Source organism: Halichoerus grypus, chromosome 6 (assembly GCF_964656455.1).
Source record: "Halichoerus grypus chromosome 6, mHalGry1.hap1.1, whole genome shotgun sequence".
Classification (NCBI taxonomy): domain Eukaryota; kingdom Metazoa; phylum Chordata; class Mammalia; order Carnivora; family Phocidae; genus Halichoerus; species Halichoerus grypus.
This window is the reverse complement of record NC_135717.1, coordinates 56,398,205-56,415,982: the sequence shown is the minus strand read 5'-3', so window position 1 is coordinate 56,415,982 and position 17,778 is coordinate 56,398,205. Positions and strand designations below refer to the sequence as shown.

At 38.3% G+C, this 17,778-nt stretch overlaps 1 protein-coding gene across 1 annotated transcript in view; it reads left to right on the top strand.

The window, feature by feature from the left end:
• The window catches only part of ST8SIA6 (ST8 alpha-N-acetyl-neuraminide alpha-2,8-sialyltransferase 6), a 135,992-nt gene that overhangs the window by 84,638 nt on the left and 33,576 nt on the right, over positions 1 to 17,778 (top strand). Inside the window, exon 4 of the mRNA XM_036097063.2 lies at positions 9,707 to 9,793. Coding sequence (XP_035952956.1) covers positions 9,707 to 9,793 — 87 coding nt within the window. The remainder of the gene's footprint in view (positions 1 to 9,706; positions 9,794 to 17,778) is intronic.

Here is a 17,778-nt window from a genome sequence, read left to right as displayed (position 1 = left end):
CCTGAAGCTTGGGACCATTGTGTATCAGTCTTGCTTAAACAGTCAGGTGTGGCAGCAAAGTCTCATTTGGCCTTCTCGACAGGCCTCAGTAAACCTCAAACTGGGGTGGGGAGGGAGTGAAAAGTTTTGAGCCAGGCCAACAGGTTGTCTAATTGTGGTGAAGTATACAACTTCAACAACTTGCTCAGGGGAGAGGAAGCCCTGATTTGTCACATTTGCCAATGCCTGTGGTGTAAATACTCCAACCTTGGCCAATTTCAAGCTACCACTGGTTTAACAATTTAAAAAATTTGATCATATTAAGCATCTTTTCTGACCATGATAGTATAAAACTTGACATTAATTGCATGAAGAAACCTGGAAAATTCACAGATATGTGAATATTAATCAGTATGCTACTTGAACAACCAATGGGTCAAAGAAGAAATCAAATTTATTAAGACTTGTTTTTCAGCCTAACATTATGTATCTTGGAAAATGTTCGAAATGTACTTGAGAAGAATGTATAATCTGCTGCTTTGGGATGGAATGTTCTGTAAATTTCTGTTAAGACCATCTGGTCTAATGTGTCATTTAACGCTTATGTTTCCTTAATGATTTTCTATCTGGATGATCTATCCATTGATCTATCCATTATTAAAGTCCCCTACTATTATTGTATTGCTGTTTATTTCTCCCATTAGGTATGTTAATATTTGCTTTATATATTTAGGTGCTTCTATGTTGGATGTATAAATATTTAGAAATGTTTTATCTTCTTTTGGATTCACCCCTTTATCGTTATTCAATGCTCTTGTTTGTCTCTTACTACAGTCTTTGTTTTAAAGTCCACTTTGTCTGATATAAGCATAGCTATTCCACCTTTCTTTTGGTTTACATTTGCATGGAATACCTTTTTCCATCCTTTCACTTTCAGTCTGTGTGGTTCCTTACCGCTAAAGTGAGTCTTTTGTAGACAGCATATAGATACCTCTTGTTTTTTTAAACATTCAGCCACTCTATGTCTTTTAAATAGAGAATTTATTCCATTTACATTTAAAGTATTTATTTGCAGGTATGTACTTATTGCCATTTTGTTCATTATTTTCTGGTTGTTTTTAATAGCTTCTCTCTGTTTCTTTTGCTCTCTTCCTTTGTGGTTTGATGGCTTTCTTTAGTGGTATGCTTTAGTTCTTTCTCTTTTGTATATTTACTGTAGATTTTTGCTTTATGGTTACCATGAGGCTTATATATAAAAACTTATATCTATAAGTCTATTTTAAATTGATAACAACTTAAGTTTTATCCTATTATAAAGCTCAATATTGTTTTTCTCCCCCCTCCATATTTTATGTTTCTTATGTACATTTTACGTCTTTCTATCTTTTATATTATATATCCTTTAATTATTGTAATCATAGTTTTTTTCTCTTTTAACTTTCATACTAGCTTCATAAGTGATTAATCTACTACCTTTACTATATATTTACCTTTCCAGTGAGGTTTATTATTATTTGTTCTTATTACTAATTCATGCTCCTTTTTTCAATGTTTAGTCCCTCTAACATTTCTTTTGACACTGATTTAATGGTGGTGAACTTCTTTAGCTTTTGCTTTTCTGTAAAACTCTTTTTTTTCAAGTTTGAACGATAACTTTTCTGGGTAGCATATTCTTGGTTGGAAGTTCTTTGTCTTTCAGCACTTTGTATCACGCCACCTCCTCCTGGTCTGCAAAGTTTATGCTAAAAATTCTGCTTATAGTCTTACGGGGGTTCCCTTGTACATAAAAATTGTTCTTTTCTTGCTGCTTTTAATATTCTTTCCTTGTCTTTAACTTTTGACACTTTAATTATAATATGTCTCAATATGGATTTCATTAGGTTCCTCTTTATTGGAAGTCTCCAGGCATCTTGGATCTGTATATTTGTTTTGTTCCCTGGGTTAGGGAAGTTTATAGTCATTATTTTTTTGAATAATAAGTTTTTAGCTGGTATTTTTTTCTGACCCTTTCTCTCTTTTCCTTCTGGGAGCCAAATGATATGAACGGTAGTCCATTTGATGTTGTTGCATCATTCCCTTAAGCTGGTGTTCACTTTTCTTTTTTTTTTTATCCTTTATTCTTTTTGCTGCTCTGATTGGGTGAGTTCCACTGCCTGTCTCTGAGTTGAATGATCCTTTCTTCTGCTTCATCTAGTCTATTGTGGAACCCATATAGTATATTGTTCATCCAGTTATTGTATTCTACAGCTCTGTGACTTCCACTTAGTACTTTCTTATATTTTCTCTCTTTTTTGAAGTTCTTGCTATGCCTATCCATTCATCTCCCCAGTTCTTTGAGCATCTTTATGACCCATTACTTTCAACTCTTTATCATGTAAATTACTTAGCTCCATTTCATTAAGATTTTTTTCTGAGGTTTTGTTCTTCTTTCATGTGGAACACATTCCTCTGTTTCTTAGTTTTGCTTGACTCCATGTTGGTTTCTGTAAAGTAGATGAAACAACCACCTCTCCCAGTTTTAAGGAGTGGCCTCGTGTAGGATATGAACCTTGTGACTCAACCCTGCCCCAGCTCTTCATTGTATCTCAAACCGTTGTGCTTGTCCAAGCAGACTATTATAGTTTTCATCACCTCCAGTAGTTAAGTATGTGCCAGTACTTGTCAGTATCCCAAAGGGGAGGATCTCAACACCTAGATTCTCACTGGAAGCCAGAACCTCAGGCATCATCTTTTTAAAGTATACCAATATATATGGTCCTTGGGACTTTAAGCCTAATCCCTGCCAGCCACCAGAATCAGATGATCTGGAGGTGACCCATGGATGGCAGTAGCAAAAATCAAAGCCTCAGATGAATGTAAACCTCTTTGCTGGATGACACTGGCAAGCTAGATCAAAGCAGAGAGAGAGCAAGCCAAGATGACGTCCACAGCCTGCATTCTTTGAAAGCATCTCCGTAGGCCATAAATGTGTGCCAAGTCTGAAACCTGGCCCTCAGACCATAACCCCAGGACAAGCATAGAGGCCTCCTTCACAGAAGGACTGGGTGGTGTGCTTCAGTTCACTGTCTGTGCAATGTCCTGCTGGTGGTAACCTGCCAAGAAGTGTCTGACTATTGCCACAATCCCATGAGACCCAGAAAGGCAAGCCCCTACAGGCACCAGAGCCAGGTGATTAAGAGGTGCCACCTGAGTGGCAGCCACAAATACCGGGGGTACCAGCCATATTAACCAGGGTACCAGACATGGAAAGTTCCCCTCCAAAAGATGCTGGCACTCTGGAGCACAGCAAAGTATGAGTGTGAAGACAGTACCTCCCCTCAAGGACTCTGGAAAGGATTGTAGTCAGCCCCCAGCTGCATGTTCAATTAGAAGCCTGCCTCTCAGGCCACAGTTACGATTAGCTAATAGGTCTCCTTCACTAAAGTCCAAGTTCCTGGGCCTGTTGCCTCTTGCTGTGTCCTGAGGATAGTCACTGCTTACAAGTTCTTTTTCTGTTGGTTACAGTCCTGTGGGATCCATGAGTGACCCCACTGGTCACCAGAGCCAGGTCATGTAGAGGTATCCCCTAACAGCAGTCACAAACATTGGGGTGCCAGGCAGGGATATGAGCTCCTTTCTGGCTGACACTTGTTATTACAGTCCCATGGAACCAGGACTGTAAGCTCCCCTGGCTTCTAGAGCTGGGCAGTCAAGGTGGCGGCGGCAGAAATCAGGGCACCAGATGTATGAAAGCTCCTTCTGGAATATACTGCTGCTCTGGAGCACAGCAGAAGGAGCATGAAGATGGCATGCATCAATCTCCATCCCTGGAGAATGGTCCTGTAGGCTCCTAGATGTGTGTGTTGAATTAGATGCCTGCCTCCTTAGCCCAGTGCTTTTATATAAGTAGGTGAGCCTCCTTCACTTTAAGTCTGGGGCAATCAGCTGCCATTGAGCTGGATCCTGGGGTGGGTGAGTCCAAGCACATAAGCACTTGAAGAGCAGTTTCTCAGATTGCTTCCATTTTTGGGGTCTTGGGATGTGAGCCCCACTGGTTTTTAAAGTTAGGTGTTTTGAGGACTCATCTGTCAAGGGGATGTCTTGAAAGTTGAAATGCACAACATGGGATTCAAACCCTTTGCTCCTCAGGGAGAATCTCTGGGTTTTGAGTTCCCTGCTAGCTAGTTGCTAGTTATGGGTCACTGCTTTGGGGATGGGGTTTATGATGAGATTGCATCCCAGCCTTTTCTACCTGCTTTGATGTGGTTTCCCTCAATGTGTAGTTGTTGTTGTTTTAAAGATTCCATCCATCTATTTGAGAGAGAGAGAGAGAGAGAGAGAGAGAGAGAGAGAGAGAGAGAAAGCACGAGCAGGGGGAGGGGCAGAAGGAGAAGCGGGCTTCCCACTGAGCAGGGAGCCTGATGCAGGGCTCGATCCCCTGGAATCATGACCCTAGCTGAAGGCAGACACCCAAGCGACTGAGTCACCCAGGTGCCCCACAATGTGTAGTTGTTACTCAGCCAGCCTTTAGTTTTGTATTTTTTTGTTTCAAGAGGAAATTGTTGCATATGTAGCTGTAGACTCTGTGCGCGAGGTGAGTTCAGGATCTTTCTGTGTCACCATCTTGAACCAGAACTGTTCTCTATTTTAACTCCACCTTCAAAGCTAGCAATGTTGCATCTCTCTGAACACTTTTCTGTGGTTACATCTCCCTCTGATTCTGACCTCTCTTTCTTCTTGAGAGAGCTTTTGTAGTTTGTGTCTTTCAACAAATATGTCCATTGTGTCTAAGTTGTCAAATTTTTGGCATAAAGTTATTATACTTTTATGTCTGTAGGACCGTTAGTGCTGCAGTCTCCAACATGGGTCTCATCTTGGTCATTTGTGTCTGTTTTTTACCTGAGCAATGTGACAATAAGTTTATCGACTTTATTTTTAAAACAAAACAGCTTTTGATTTCATTCATTTCTTTCTCTTACCAATTTCTGCTCTTATTTTTTTCATGGTAATATTTCTTGCTCAGAAAACTACTTTGTCTGATATGAGTATAGCCACTCTAGCTTTGTTTTAATTAGTTCTACTATGGTATATCTTTTCTCACCTTTTTAATTTTAACCTGTTTACTTATATGAAATGCTTATTTTGTAAGTAATATGTGATTGGTTCTTGCTTATTTAAAATCCAAGATGACATTCTCTGCCTTTTAATTGGTATGTTTATATTATTTACACTTACTGGGATTATTCATATGGTTGGGTTTAAATCTACCATCATGTTGTTTGTTTTCTATTTGCCTGCTCTTTGTTCCTTTTCCTTTTCCTGCCTTCTTTTGGTTGAGTATTTTATGATTACATCCTCACTCTTTATGGCTTTGTTTTTACTGATTGCTTTTAGTGAACAGTATACTTTTCCCTTAAACAAAATAGGTTTGAACTGCATGGGTCCACTTACACGTGGAGTTTTTATAGTATAGTACTATAAATGTATTTTCTCTTCCTTATGACTTTTTGAATAACTTTGTCTTTTCTCTAGCTTACCTTATTGTAAGAATATAGTATATAATACATACAAATTAACATACAAAATATGTGTTAATTGGCTGTTTATGTTATTGGTAAGGCTCCTGGTCAATAGTAGACTATTGGTAATTACATTTTTTCGGAGTCAAAAGTTATATGTGGATTTTTGACTGCACAGGGGGTCAAGACCACTAACCCCTGTGTTATTTAAAGGTCAACTGCATACATCTTTTGTCATCACAGTCTGCTTTCAAAGTGATTTATATCATTCCCCTTTCTGGTCTTTGTTCTGTAGTTGTCAGGCATTGATTTCTATATATGTTATAAACTCCCCAATATATTATTATTATATTTACTTTAAACTGTCAATTATTTTTTAAAGAGATGTAGAAAAAGAAGAAAATCTTTTGTAAATATTTACATATTTACCATTTCTAGTGTTCTTCGTTACTTTGCATCGAGCCAGATTTACTCCAGTTTCCTTTTTCTTCAGGTGCCTGAAGGACTCTGTTAGCATTCCTTCTCCTGCAGGTTTGCCAGTATGAATTCTTTCAGCCTTTGTATGTCTGAGAAAGTCCCTGTTTTGCCCTCATTTTTTGAATGGTTTGCTGACTGTAGAAATCTAGGTTGACAGTCCCCCTAAATGATGTTCTTTATTTTAATGGTTTGTTCCATGCCTTCTGATTTGCATTGTTTCTGACAAGTCTGCTGTAATCTTAGTTTGTTTCTATGTATGTTTCTTTTCTCTACTTTTTAAAAAAAGATTACTTATTTGAGAGAGAGAGTGAACTTGAGTGGGCGGGGGAGGGGAGGGCAGAGGGAGAGGGAGAAGCAGACTCCCCGCTGAGCAGGGAGCCCTACGTGGGGCTCAATCCCAGGACCACGGGATCATGGCCTGAGCCGAAGGCAGTTGCTTAACTGACTGAGCCACCCAGGCACCTGTCTTTTCTCTAACTACTTTTAAGATTTTTTCTTTATCACTGGTTTAAAGAAATTTTATTATTGTGTGTTTTGTGTAGTTTTTTTTTTTTAAAGATTTTATTTATTTATTTGCGAGAGAGAGAATGAGAGACAGAGAACACAAGAGGGAGGAGGGTCAGAGGGAGAAGCAGACCCCCTGCTGAGCAGGGAGCCCGATGCGCGACTCGATCCCGGGACTCCAGGACCATGACCTGAGCCGAAGGCAGTCGCTTAACCGACTGAGCCACTCAGGTGCCCCTTGTGTAGTTTTTTTTAAGATTTGTTTATTTATTTATGCATTTAGAGAGCAGACTTGCACAAGTGGGGGGACAGAGGAAGAGGGAGAGAGAGAGAAATCCTCAAGCAGACTCCCCACTGAGCATGGAGTTCTACTCTGGGCTCAATCTCCTGACCCTGAGATTATGTCCTAAGCAGAAATCCTAAATCGGGTGCTTAACTGATTGAGCCACCCAGGCACTTCTAGTTTTTGTTTTTTTTTTAAACGTATCTTGTATTTTCAGTTTGTCGAGCTTTTTGGATCTGTGGGTTTATACTTCTCATTTGGAAAATTTGCCACCATAATTTTTTGAAAAAAATTGTTTGTCTTTTCTGTCTTTCTGGGTCATAATTTCCCATATATTAGCCATTCAGGGTTGTCTCACAGCTGTGTGATTGTAACTTTTTCACTCAATCTTTTGTTTCTTTTTATGTCTCATTTTCAATAGTTTCTACTGCTCTGTCTTCAAGTTCACTAATCTGTCTTAGCTGTACATCATGAGAAATTTAGTTTCTTTTTCACCCAACAAATGGCATTTAAAGAAAACTTCAAACTCTGACACATTTAGTTTTTAGGAGAGGATAGTAATTTCATACTTCCTCTACTTTTTATGTTATGCTTTATCTTGATGACTTCACATACAGTTGCCATTGTCATTGATTTAATGAGAAGATATTTGTATTTGGCTTCTCTCTTTTCATTTTCTCTTTCAATGAGCTTTGTGAGATAGCAATTCTTTTTTTTTTAATTTAATTTTATTATGTTAGTCATACATTACATCTTTAGTTTTTTTTTTAAATTTTACTATGTTATGTTAATCACCATACATTACATCATTAGTTTTTGATGTAGTGTTCCATGATTCATTGTTTGCATATAACACCCAGTGCTCCATGAAACGTGCCCTCTTTAATACCCATCACCAGGCTAACCCATCCCCCCACCCCCCTCCCCTCTAAAACCCTCAGTTTGTTTTTCGGAGTCCATAGTCTCTCATGGTTCATCTCCCCTTCTGATATCTCCCCCTTCATTTTTCCCTTCCTACGAGATAGCAATTCTTCTGTTACTTTGCCTGAGAAACCCTGGTACACATAGTGTCCTGTTTTGAATATGATGAAATGACTAAAAACCATGCCATGGTGGTAGACAAGACTCTCCAGACATGAGAGCATAGGCACCATGTCATGTCTCTCCTGAAGAGCCAGAAATTGAGAGAGCCTTGGGTAGGTTGCTGGATGTGCTTGCTTGCTTGCTTGCTTGCTTTCTCTCTCTCTTTCTTTCTCTCTCTCTTTCTTCTTTCTTCCTTTCTTCCTTTTTCCTTTCCTTTCCTTTCTTTCTTTCCTTCCTTCCTTCCTTCTTTCTTTTTCTTTCTTTTTTTTTTTTTTTGAGCTTAATACTTGCAGAGTCTCTGGGTTTCCCCTACCATGTGGAGACAGGTAATATTTGCTCCAGCTGGGGAGTATCACATTTAGACAACGCTTTGGAGGTAGAGGATATAGATTTCTCAGGCTCCTTGGCATACTTGGACAAGTCTTAATACCCATGGGAATGAGGTAAATCTGTTAAGGTTGGAAGCCTGTATACAAGTAAAACTATTTTTAACCTCTCCTGTGATAGCTTTTGGCTTTGCTTCTCCTTTAGTATATAACAGTCTTTCAAGATTTTCAGAATTTTCTTAGCTGGGCCAACAGCAGCCAAGGGGGGAAAAAAAAAAAAAAATATATATATATATATATATATATATATATATATATATTTTTTTTTTTTAATTTGTGGTGGCACATTGAAGACAGAGATACCCAAAAGATAGGTAAACTTCAGAGGGAGAGGAGTTACTTGGTTGATGACCTTACCCTACCTATAACAAATAGCTCTTTCAGAGCGAAGCTTTGGAGGTTCTTCATTTTGCTGGATGGAGATGGGGGAGTGGTTTCTGACAGGATTCTTCATGGCCCTCTCCCTTCTCCACCCACCCACTGCACATACTCCATCTCCTTAGTGCAGAGCCTTCATCTCATGTGGTAGGCAACTAATGACTAAGATATTAATTGAAAGAAAATTTAAGGTTTTTTTTTTTATTCACACAAAGGGGTACTTGCACTTTATTTTATTATTTTTTAATTTTTTTAAAGATTTTATTTATTTGAGAGAAACAGAGAGAAAGCACAAGCTGTGGGGGGTGGGTGGGGCAGAGGGAGGGGGCGCCTGGGTGGGGCAGAGGGAGAAGCAGGCTCCCCGTGGAGCAGGGAGCCCGATGTGGGGCTCGATCCCAGGACCCTGGGATCATGACCTGAGCTGAAGGCAGATGCTTAACCAACTAAGCCATCCAGGGGCCCCAGTACTTGCATTTGAAATGATAACCCTTAAAGACTAAAGGCTATTCTATGATTAAAGGAATTAATACTTACTGATGAAATTTCAGCTAGAAGGAAATTTACTGGGGACTGGGATCCCACAAAATTGTACTGCTGAGCCTATAGATTTTTATATGCCAATATATAAGCATCTCTCTTAACTTAATCTGTTTTTTTTAGTGTACCATTCAGAATTAAAATTTAAGATGGTTATTTTAGGGAAATTTTATATATATTTTCCAAGGTAAATAAGTCAACTTAGAGTATAAAAAATGATAAATTATATATTTATGGTAAACATCTATAAAATATGTTTGTCAGTGAGTTATAGCAAAATGAAATGGCTATAAGATATGAATGTGAATTGAGGTGCTGTCATGGTTTATCTGTAATATTAGACTTGACTTATGATATATGCATATTACACGTTCCTAAGTCAACATAATGATTCTTTCCAAATTTATGTTCCTAGTGGTTTGGAAATGGGTATGATATTAACTTATTTCTACATTACCTTATTTCAGAAAAGACTTAGCTAAAATGAGCAGATTCTCAAACTGCCCTCTAGGACACTTATATGTATGTTTAGCAATATGTGGGATCTCTGTTTTCTAATTTTATTGGCATTTGACTTTTAGGTATTTAGAGAGTGACTATCTTCAGATTATCAGAAATATACAGAGCTGTCCGTGGAAACGACAAGAAGAAGAATATGAGAATTTTAGGTAAAGAATTTCCTCATAAATATTACGAGATTTAAAAATGTCTTGTGTATTTGCTTTGTATGGGAAATAACGTGTTGTTTGAAGGAAAGTAGAAGGGGCCAGCTGACAATCAGATTGACTTAATCTTCAGACCCCCTCCTGAGGCACATGGCGCTCCCTCCCCATCTCTTATATAGAAACTTAATTCTGTTATTGGGATTCATTACAGAAAATCTTGAGTTGAAAAAAGAAATTTTAGAGGACATTGCTGCTTCTTTATACCATTTATATTTGCTATTTATTTAGTTTGTAAATAAAATATGATCGCATTCTGGAATGTTTGGAAAACATAGAGGGAAAATCTCATCCAAGGTCCCATCGCTTCCAAACAAAAACTGTGTTCCTTCCTGTGTTTTCCCTTCCAGTGTTTTCCCTTCCAGTGTTTCTTGTTAGCTCTTAAACCCCAGCCACCTTCAGAAGTGTGAGTTGCTACAGCTAATAACCTGGGGAGGAGCCGTCAACCTGACAAGACCAGATTATCAGTTGATGATTATAGAGATGTCCTGTCCTTGCATAACGTGGAGCCCACCTGGACAGAAAGAAATTGTGTCCCAACACTGTTCTTCAGGGGTGCATGGAAACTTCTCTGGGACCCCTTACTCCCAGTCGTATCGTACAGCGGGCCAGTTGTCTCTGTGCTTGCGTGGTCCACACTGCTCTGCTTCTCTTGGCCTGCATTCTCATTCTTTGCTAGGCATTCAGCACGTGTTTTGTCTGGTGCCAAATTATTTTATGATGTTACAGTCCGGAAATATATTTTTATCTTTACTGGTTCAGATTTTCAGACTTTAAGCCTTAAGTCTTTTGAAGACCTTCTTAAAGAGCCTGCTTTCCCTGGAGATTCTCTAAGAAGTATCTGCTCCTTGTCTTTCTTTACTGTGGGAGGGCAGCTCTTATTTACACAGTGCTGTGGCTCTGCTTGTCTCACCTTTGGTGACTTTATGCTCTGGTCACTGGACCAGCTGCCTTTTAATTTTGCTGCCAGTTTGAGAGGGGTTCGGGCCAGCTACCAGTGAGTGAAAGAGGAAATTCCTGACTGGGTTAGAGCTCAAAGTGAGTATTTTCCTTCTGTCGGGTAGACTCATGGATGTGTTGACTTCCTGTGGGATACCATTAAGCATCTTTCTTAACTGACCTTTCAGTTAGGGATCCTTGTGTATTTAATTTCCAGGATATTTTATGCTACATAGTCTGATATAGACAGAATGTGTCCCCTCAAAAGTCATAAATTCAAAACCTAATTCCTAATGGGATGGTGTTTGGAGATGGAGACTTTGGGAGGTGAGTAGGTTATGAGGGCTGAGCGCTCATGAATGGGACTGATGACCTTGTAAGACATCCCAGACTGTCCTTGTGCCCCTTCCACTATGTGAGGACACATTAAGAGATGGCCATCTAAGAACTAGAAGGTGGCCTCTCACCAGACAACTAATCTGCCGGTACCTTGATCTTGGACTTCCCAGCCTGCAGAACTGTGAAAATAAACTGTTGTTCGTAACAATCCCCATTGATACTGTTCTGTTATGGCAGCTCAGATGGACTAAGACATAGTCCTACTCAAGACTAGACTTGAGAGATCCACGTGACCAGGAGACTGGGTAGAAAGTTCATGGGCAGTTGTAACTTAAATGATCACAGGGTCAACAAGTGGCCAAAGAGTCTGGTTTAGAGAGACTTTTCTACATGCACAGAAGAGACAAAAGAGGAAGAGGGAGATATTGAAGTATTGAGCTATTAAAGATTAGTCCAAGATAATCAGCTAGAAAGTGTAATGAGTAGTGACACCAATCACCAAAGTAGGGTGATACCAATCACCAAAGGAGCTTCTCCTTCCAACTGTGAAATCACCTTAGCTCATACCTCCTGCAAATAATACAAGGAAAACAAAGTATACTAAATAAGCAAAGTATACTAAGCGAAGTGCACTGTTTGAGGGCGCTGGCAAGCTACCAAGGCAGGGAGAATTTTCAGGACTAAAATCCAGAAGAAGAAGGAAGCCAAGGGAGGTGAGCCCTGCATTTAAGGCTGCTTTTTCTCACAAGAAACTTGCTGAATGCAAAAGCATGGCTGACAGGCAGAGAGGCTGAGCAGAGCTTCCAGCAATCCCTAGGAAAGATGAATTCTCTCAATGAGTGAAGCCCAGATTTGAATCATTTCCATCCTCAATTGGATTCAGATCTACCCTAAGCCCAGATGTCTGATAGAAGCAAAAGCAAATCCTTTCTTGAAGAAGGTTAACCTCATTCTCAGCCTTACATGATCTCTGCAGATTTTTACACAGCGTCTGGTTCAATTAAAAAAAAAATAATTCTCTTTAAAGTTTTTTTTTTCCTTTTTTCTTTCTTTTTTTGTGATAAGTCAGGAGTCTCTTCAAATACAAAGCTGCTTGAGAGTCACTGCTGCAAATTATGCTGCCTAGAAGCCGTAGACATGGATGATATGCAGACAGAATGGCCATTTTCTCCTTAGTACCATGTTGGTATAAAAAGTACATCAGTAACCATGATGATTACCCATGGCCTATCTATCCCTCCAGGGCCAATTTAAGTAAACATCTGGGACTATAGCACTTATTGTTTGTTGTCATGGAAGAGAACAGTCACGGTGACATTTATTTATTGACTTGAATATTTATTATACTGGAATGTTCTTTTTATGGTCATATTTGTAAACTAAATTATGTACACCCTCAACAGAAGTCTGTGCAGTTAAATAATAATAAACTGCCCACTTTCCTAAATTTTTACTAATACAGCTGGCTAAATCTGGGGAGTTTCTGGCTTATTTATAAAACTGGCAGTATAGAAACATCTCCTGTTATTAAAGATGGCAAATTCTCCATTTTCTTTATGTGAACTTCTTATGCCAAGTTGAAGAAGAGCAAAATGTGACCCTTAAAAAGGTGATCATATCCTTTTAACAGGAATTACAAAAGGTGCATTAAATTCTGACGAATATGAGCAAGTGAGTATATTCTAAATCCTCCTCCAGCCTGATTGTTTAAACTCCCAAGAGTTGACACTGAGGGGCTAGTGGGAAATTATGGGACTTCTTTGGCCACATGATCTAAAAATAAGACGGCTTTTAAGAGTTATTTTTCTTAAATAAATATGCCGCTTGCTAGCAGAGGGGATGAATTTTGTTTATCAACAAATATCTGTTTAGGGTTTTACTACATTAAAGCACAGTAGACCCTCTCAGCTCGGTATAGTGCAGGGCACAAGAGTAGGACCTCAGTAAATATATTTCAAATGAATGGACATCTGAAAGTACATAAGAAAAACACAAAGTTTTCTTACCAACCTCAAAGAAATTGTAGTGTTTGGAAAGACAAAAAATAAAACTATGAATACTTATGATTTAGTGTCAAAATGAGTGATTTATATAAATACTGTAATATATCAATGCATGGTCAGTGTGGGATATAAAATTTCTTGAAACATTTTGTGGAAAGAGACAGGACTGAACCGTGACTTGGAGGATGAGTGTAAAGGGAGGGGTGATGGGGTCCAGAGTAAACATCAGTCAGTTTCAGGACCAGCTTCACTGGAGCAGGGACCTGTACTGAAGCGTACTTGGGTTAAAGGGAAGACGTGCAGGTAGATAGGGGTAAGCCCGGGACACACAGAGCTCTGATGATCTGAGAAGAGACAACAGATTTCCTGTAGATACCAGAACCTCGTGGAGATATTCCTCGCAAGGGTATTACATGATGAATTTATCATTTCAGGGAATGTATCTGGTCAGAAAAATGTTATGTGAATTGGAGTCTTAGGAGGGAGTGAATAGACTGAAGAAAGCCAGAGCGGTCAGGGGCTGGCTGTAGAAAGATACTGTAGAATGATGAACATCTAGAACATCAGTGGTAGCTATAAAAATATCAAGGAAGGGACACTTGACAGTGAGCTCTTTGGCAGCATGGTGTGTCTTCCTTATCTTTGTATCTCCAGTGCCCATCAGAAAGAGGGAACCCAATAAATGGATGCAGTAGACATGACAGAAGCATTGGCAGGACTTGGTTGCTTTTTGATTCCTAGGTTTCAAATGGAAGAAGAAAAAGAGAATTGAAGACAAATGTGAGATTTTGAATCTGTTTGATTGGGATAATAGTAGTGCTAGTGAAAAGCAGACAGACTTCAAAGGGAGATTGCTTTTGAGAAGATAAGTCCATGTTGAGCAGGCTGCGGTCAAGCAGACACCAGGACAGCCAGATGTAGAAGACATTTCCTTACTATAAGTGTTAAGAGAAATTGGACTTTCCTGAAGAAAAAAAGATGAGTGTAGCCTAGAGCTGGCTTCTGTAAGAACTATGGCCCTGTATGGAAGGGAGTGACATGATGTATTCAAAGTGCTGACAGGAAAAAATCTGAAACCAAGAATATTCTATCCAGCAAAGCTATCAGTCAGAATAGAAGGAGAGATAGAGTTTCCCAGACAAACTAAAGTTAAAGGAATTCATAACCACTAAAGTAGCCCTACAAGAAATGTTAAAGGGGACCCTTTGAGTGGAAAGGAAAGACCACAAGCAAGAGTAAGGGAAGTAGGAAGCATAAAAACAGTAAGAAAAATTATATCCATAAAGATCAGTCAAGGGACTCAAGCAATAAAAGGATGTGAAGTATGACATCATATACCTAGTGTGGGGAGAGAGGAGTAAATGATGGGTTCAAACATAAGTGACCATCAACTTAATATGCTATATACAGAACATGTTATATGCAAACTGAATGGTAATCAGAAATCAAAAACAAGTAATAGATATGCAAAAAAATAAAGAGAAAGGGATCCAAGTATATCATTAAAGAAAGCCAACCATAAAGCAAGTAACAAAATGGCAATAATACATACCTATCAATAATTACTTTGAATATAAATGGACTAAATGCTCCAATCAAAAGGCAAAGGGTAACTAAATAGAAAAACAAGACCTATCTATATGCTGCCTATAAGAGACTCATTTCAGACCTAAAGACACATGCACATTGTAAATGAAGGGATGGGGAAGCATTTATCATGCAAATGGATTTGAAAAGAAAGCCAGGGTACCGATACTTATATCAGATAAGATGATTTTAAAACAAAGACTATAACAAGAGACCAAGAAGGACACCATATAATCATTAAGGGGATAGACAATCCAACAAGAAAATGTAACAGTTGTAAATATGTATGAACCCAACATGGGAGAACACAAATACTTAAAGCAGTTAGTAACAAACATAGAGGAAGTAATTGATAGTAATACAATAATAGTAGGGAACTTTAACACCCCACTTACATCAATGGACAGATAATCCAAACAGAAAATGAATAAGGAAACAGTGGCTTTGAATCACACACTGGACCAGATGGATTTAACAGATATATTCAGAGCATGCCATCCTAAAACAGTAGAATACACATTCTTTTCAAGTGCACATGGAATATTCTCCAGAAGAGATCACATATTAGGCCACAAAACAAGTCTCAACAAATTCAAAAAAGACTGAAGTCACACTGTGCATCTTTTCTGAGCACACTGCTATGAAACTAGAAATCAACCACAAGAATAAATCTGGAAAGAGAACATGTACATGGAGGCTAAATAACATGCTACTAAACAATGAATGGGTCAACCAAGAAATCAAAAAGGAAATAAAAAGATACATGGAGACAAATGAAAATGAAAACACAACAGTCCAAAATCTTTGGGATGCAGCAAAAGCTGTTCTAAGAGGGAAGTTTAGAGCACTGTAGGCCTACTTTAAGAAGCAAGAGAAATCTCAAACTATCTAACCATACACCTAAAGGAGCTAGAAAAGGAACAACAAACAAAACCCAAAAGCAGTAGAAGAAGGAAGGAAATAATAAAAATAGAGCAGAAATAAATGAAGTAGAAACAAAACAAAACAAAACAGAAAACCACACACACACAATAGAACAGATCAATAAAACCAGGAGCTGATTCTTGGAAAAGATCAGCAAAACTGATAAACTTTTAGCCAGACTCATAAAACAAACAAACAAAGAGGAATCAAATAGACAAAATCAGAAATGAAAGAAGAGAAATAACTACCACACCACAGAAATACAAAGAATTGTAAGAGAATATTATGAAAAATTATATGCCAAGAAATTAGACAACCTAGAACAATTGGATAAATTTCTAGAAACATATAACCTCCCAAAATGGAATCAGAAGAAATAGAAAATTTGAACAGACCAATTACCAGTGATGAAATTGAATCAGTAGTCAAAAAACTTCCAATAAACAAAGTCCAAGACCAGATGGCTTCCAGGTGAATTCTACCAAACATTTAAAGAAGAGTTAATACCTATTCTTCTCAAGGTATTCTAAAAAACGGAAGAGGAAGGAAAACTTCCAAATTCACTCTATGAGGCCAGCATTACCCTGATACCAAAATCAGATAGAAACACTAAAAAAGAGAGAGAGAACTACAGACCAATATCCCTGAGGAACGTAGATGCAAAAATCCTCAACAAAATACTAAAACCGAATCCAACAATACATTTAAAAAAAAAATCGTTCATCATGATCAAGTGGGACTTATTCCTGGGTTATAAGGATGGTTCAATATTTGCAAATCAGTTAATGTGATATATATCACATCAATAAGAGAAAGTATAAAAACCATATGATCATTTCAATAGATGCAGAATAAGTATTTGACAAAGTACAACATCTATTCATGATAAAAACCTCAACAATGTAGGTTTAGAGAGAACATACCTCAACATAATAAAGGCCATGTATGAAAAACCCACAGCAGACATCATACTCAATGGTAAAAAAACAGAGCTTTTCCTCCAAGGTCAGGAACAAGACAAGGATGTCCACTCTCACCATTTTTATTTGGCATTTGACATAGTACTAGAAGTCCTAGCCACAGCAATCAGACAACAAAAAGAAATAAAAGGCATCCAGATTTACTGATTTGGAAGAGGTAAAACTTTCACTATATGCAGATGACATGATACTACATATGGAAAATGCTAAAGACTTTACCAAAAAACTACTAGAACTAGTAAGTTCAGTAAGGTCACAGGATACAAAATCAATGTATAGAAATCCATTGCATTTCTATACACTAATAAGCAACAGAAAGAGAAATTAGGAAGGTTCCATTTACAGTTGCACCAAAGCTAGAACAAATAATTCTAAAATTTGTATGGAATCACAAAAGACCCTAAATAGCCAAAACAATCTTTTTTTTTTTTTTTTTTAAGATTTTATTTATTTGAGAGAGACACAGCGAGAGAGGGAACACAAGCAGGGGGAGTGGGAGAGGGAGAAGCAGGCTTCCCGCTGAGCAGGGAGCCCGATGTGGGGCTCGATCCCAGGACACCAGGATCATGACCTGAGCCAAAGGCAGACGCTTAATGACTGAGCCACCCAGGCACCCCTAGCCAAAACAGTCTTGAAAAAGAAAAGCAAAGCTGGAGATACCATGATCCCAGATTTTAAGGTATACTACGAAGCTGTAGCAAACAAAACAGTATGGTATTGGCATAAAAATAGACACACACATCAGTGGAACAAGATAGAAAGCCCAGAAATGAACCCACAACTATACGGTCAGTTAATCTTCGACAAAAGGGGCAAGAATATGCAATGGGAAAAGGTCTCTTTAACAAATGGTTTTGGGAAAATGGGACAGCTACATGCAAAAGAATGAACTGAACCACTTTCTTAACACCATACACAAAAATAAACTGAAAATGGACTAAAGACCTAAATGTGAGTCCTGAAACCATAAAAATCCTAGAGGAGAACACAGGCAGTAACCTGTTTGACAGTGGTGGTAACAACTTCACAACTTCTTTTTAGATAATGTCTCCTGAAGCAAAGGAAACAAAGTAAAAAATAAACTATTGGGACTTCATCAAAATAAAAAGCTTGTGCATATCAAAGTAAATAAAATCAACAAAACTAAAAGGCAACCTAC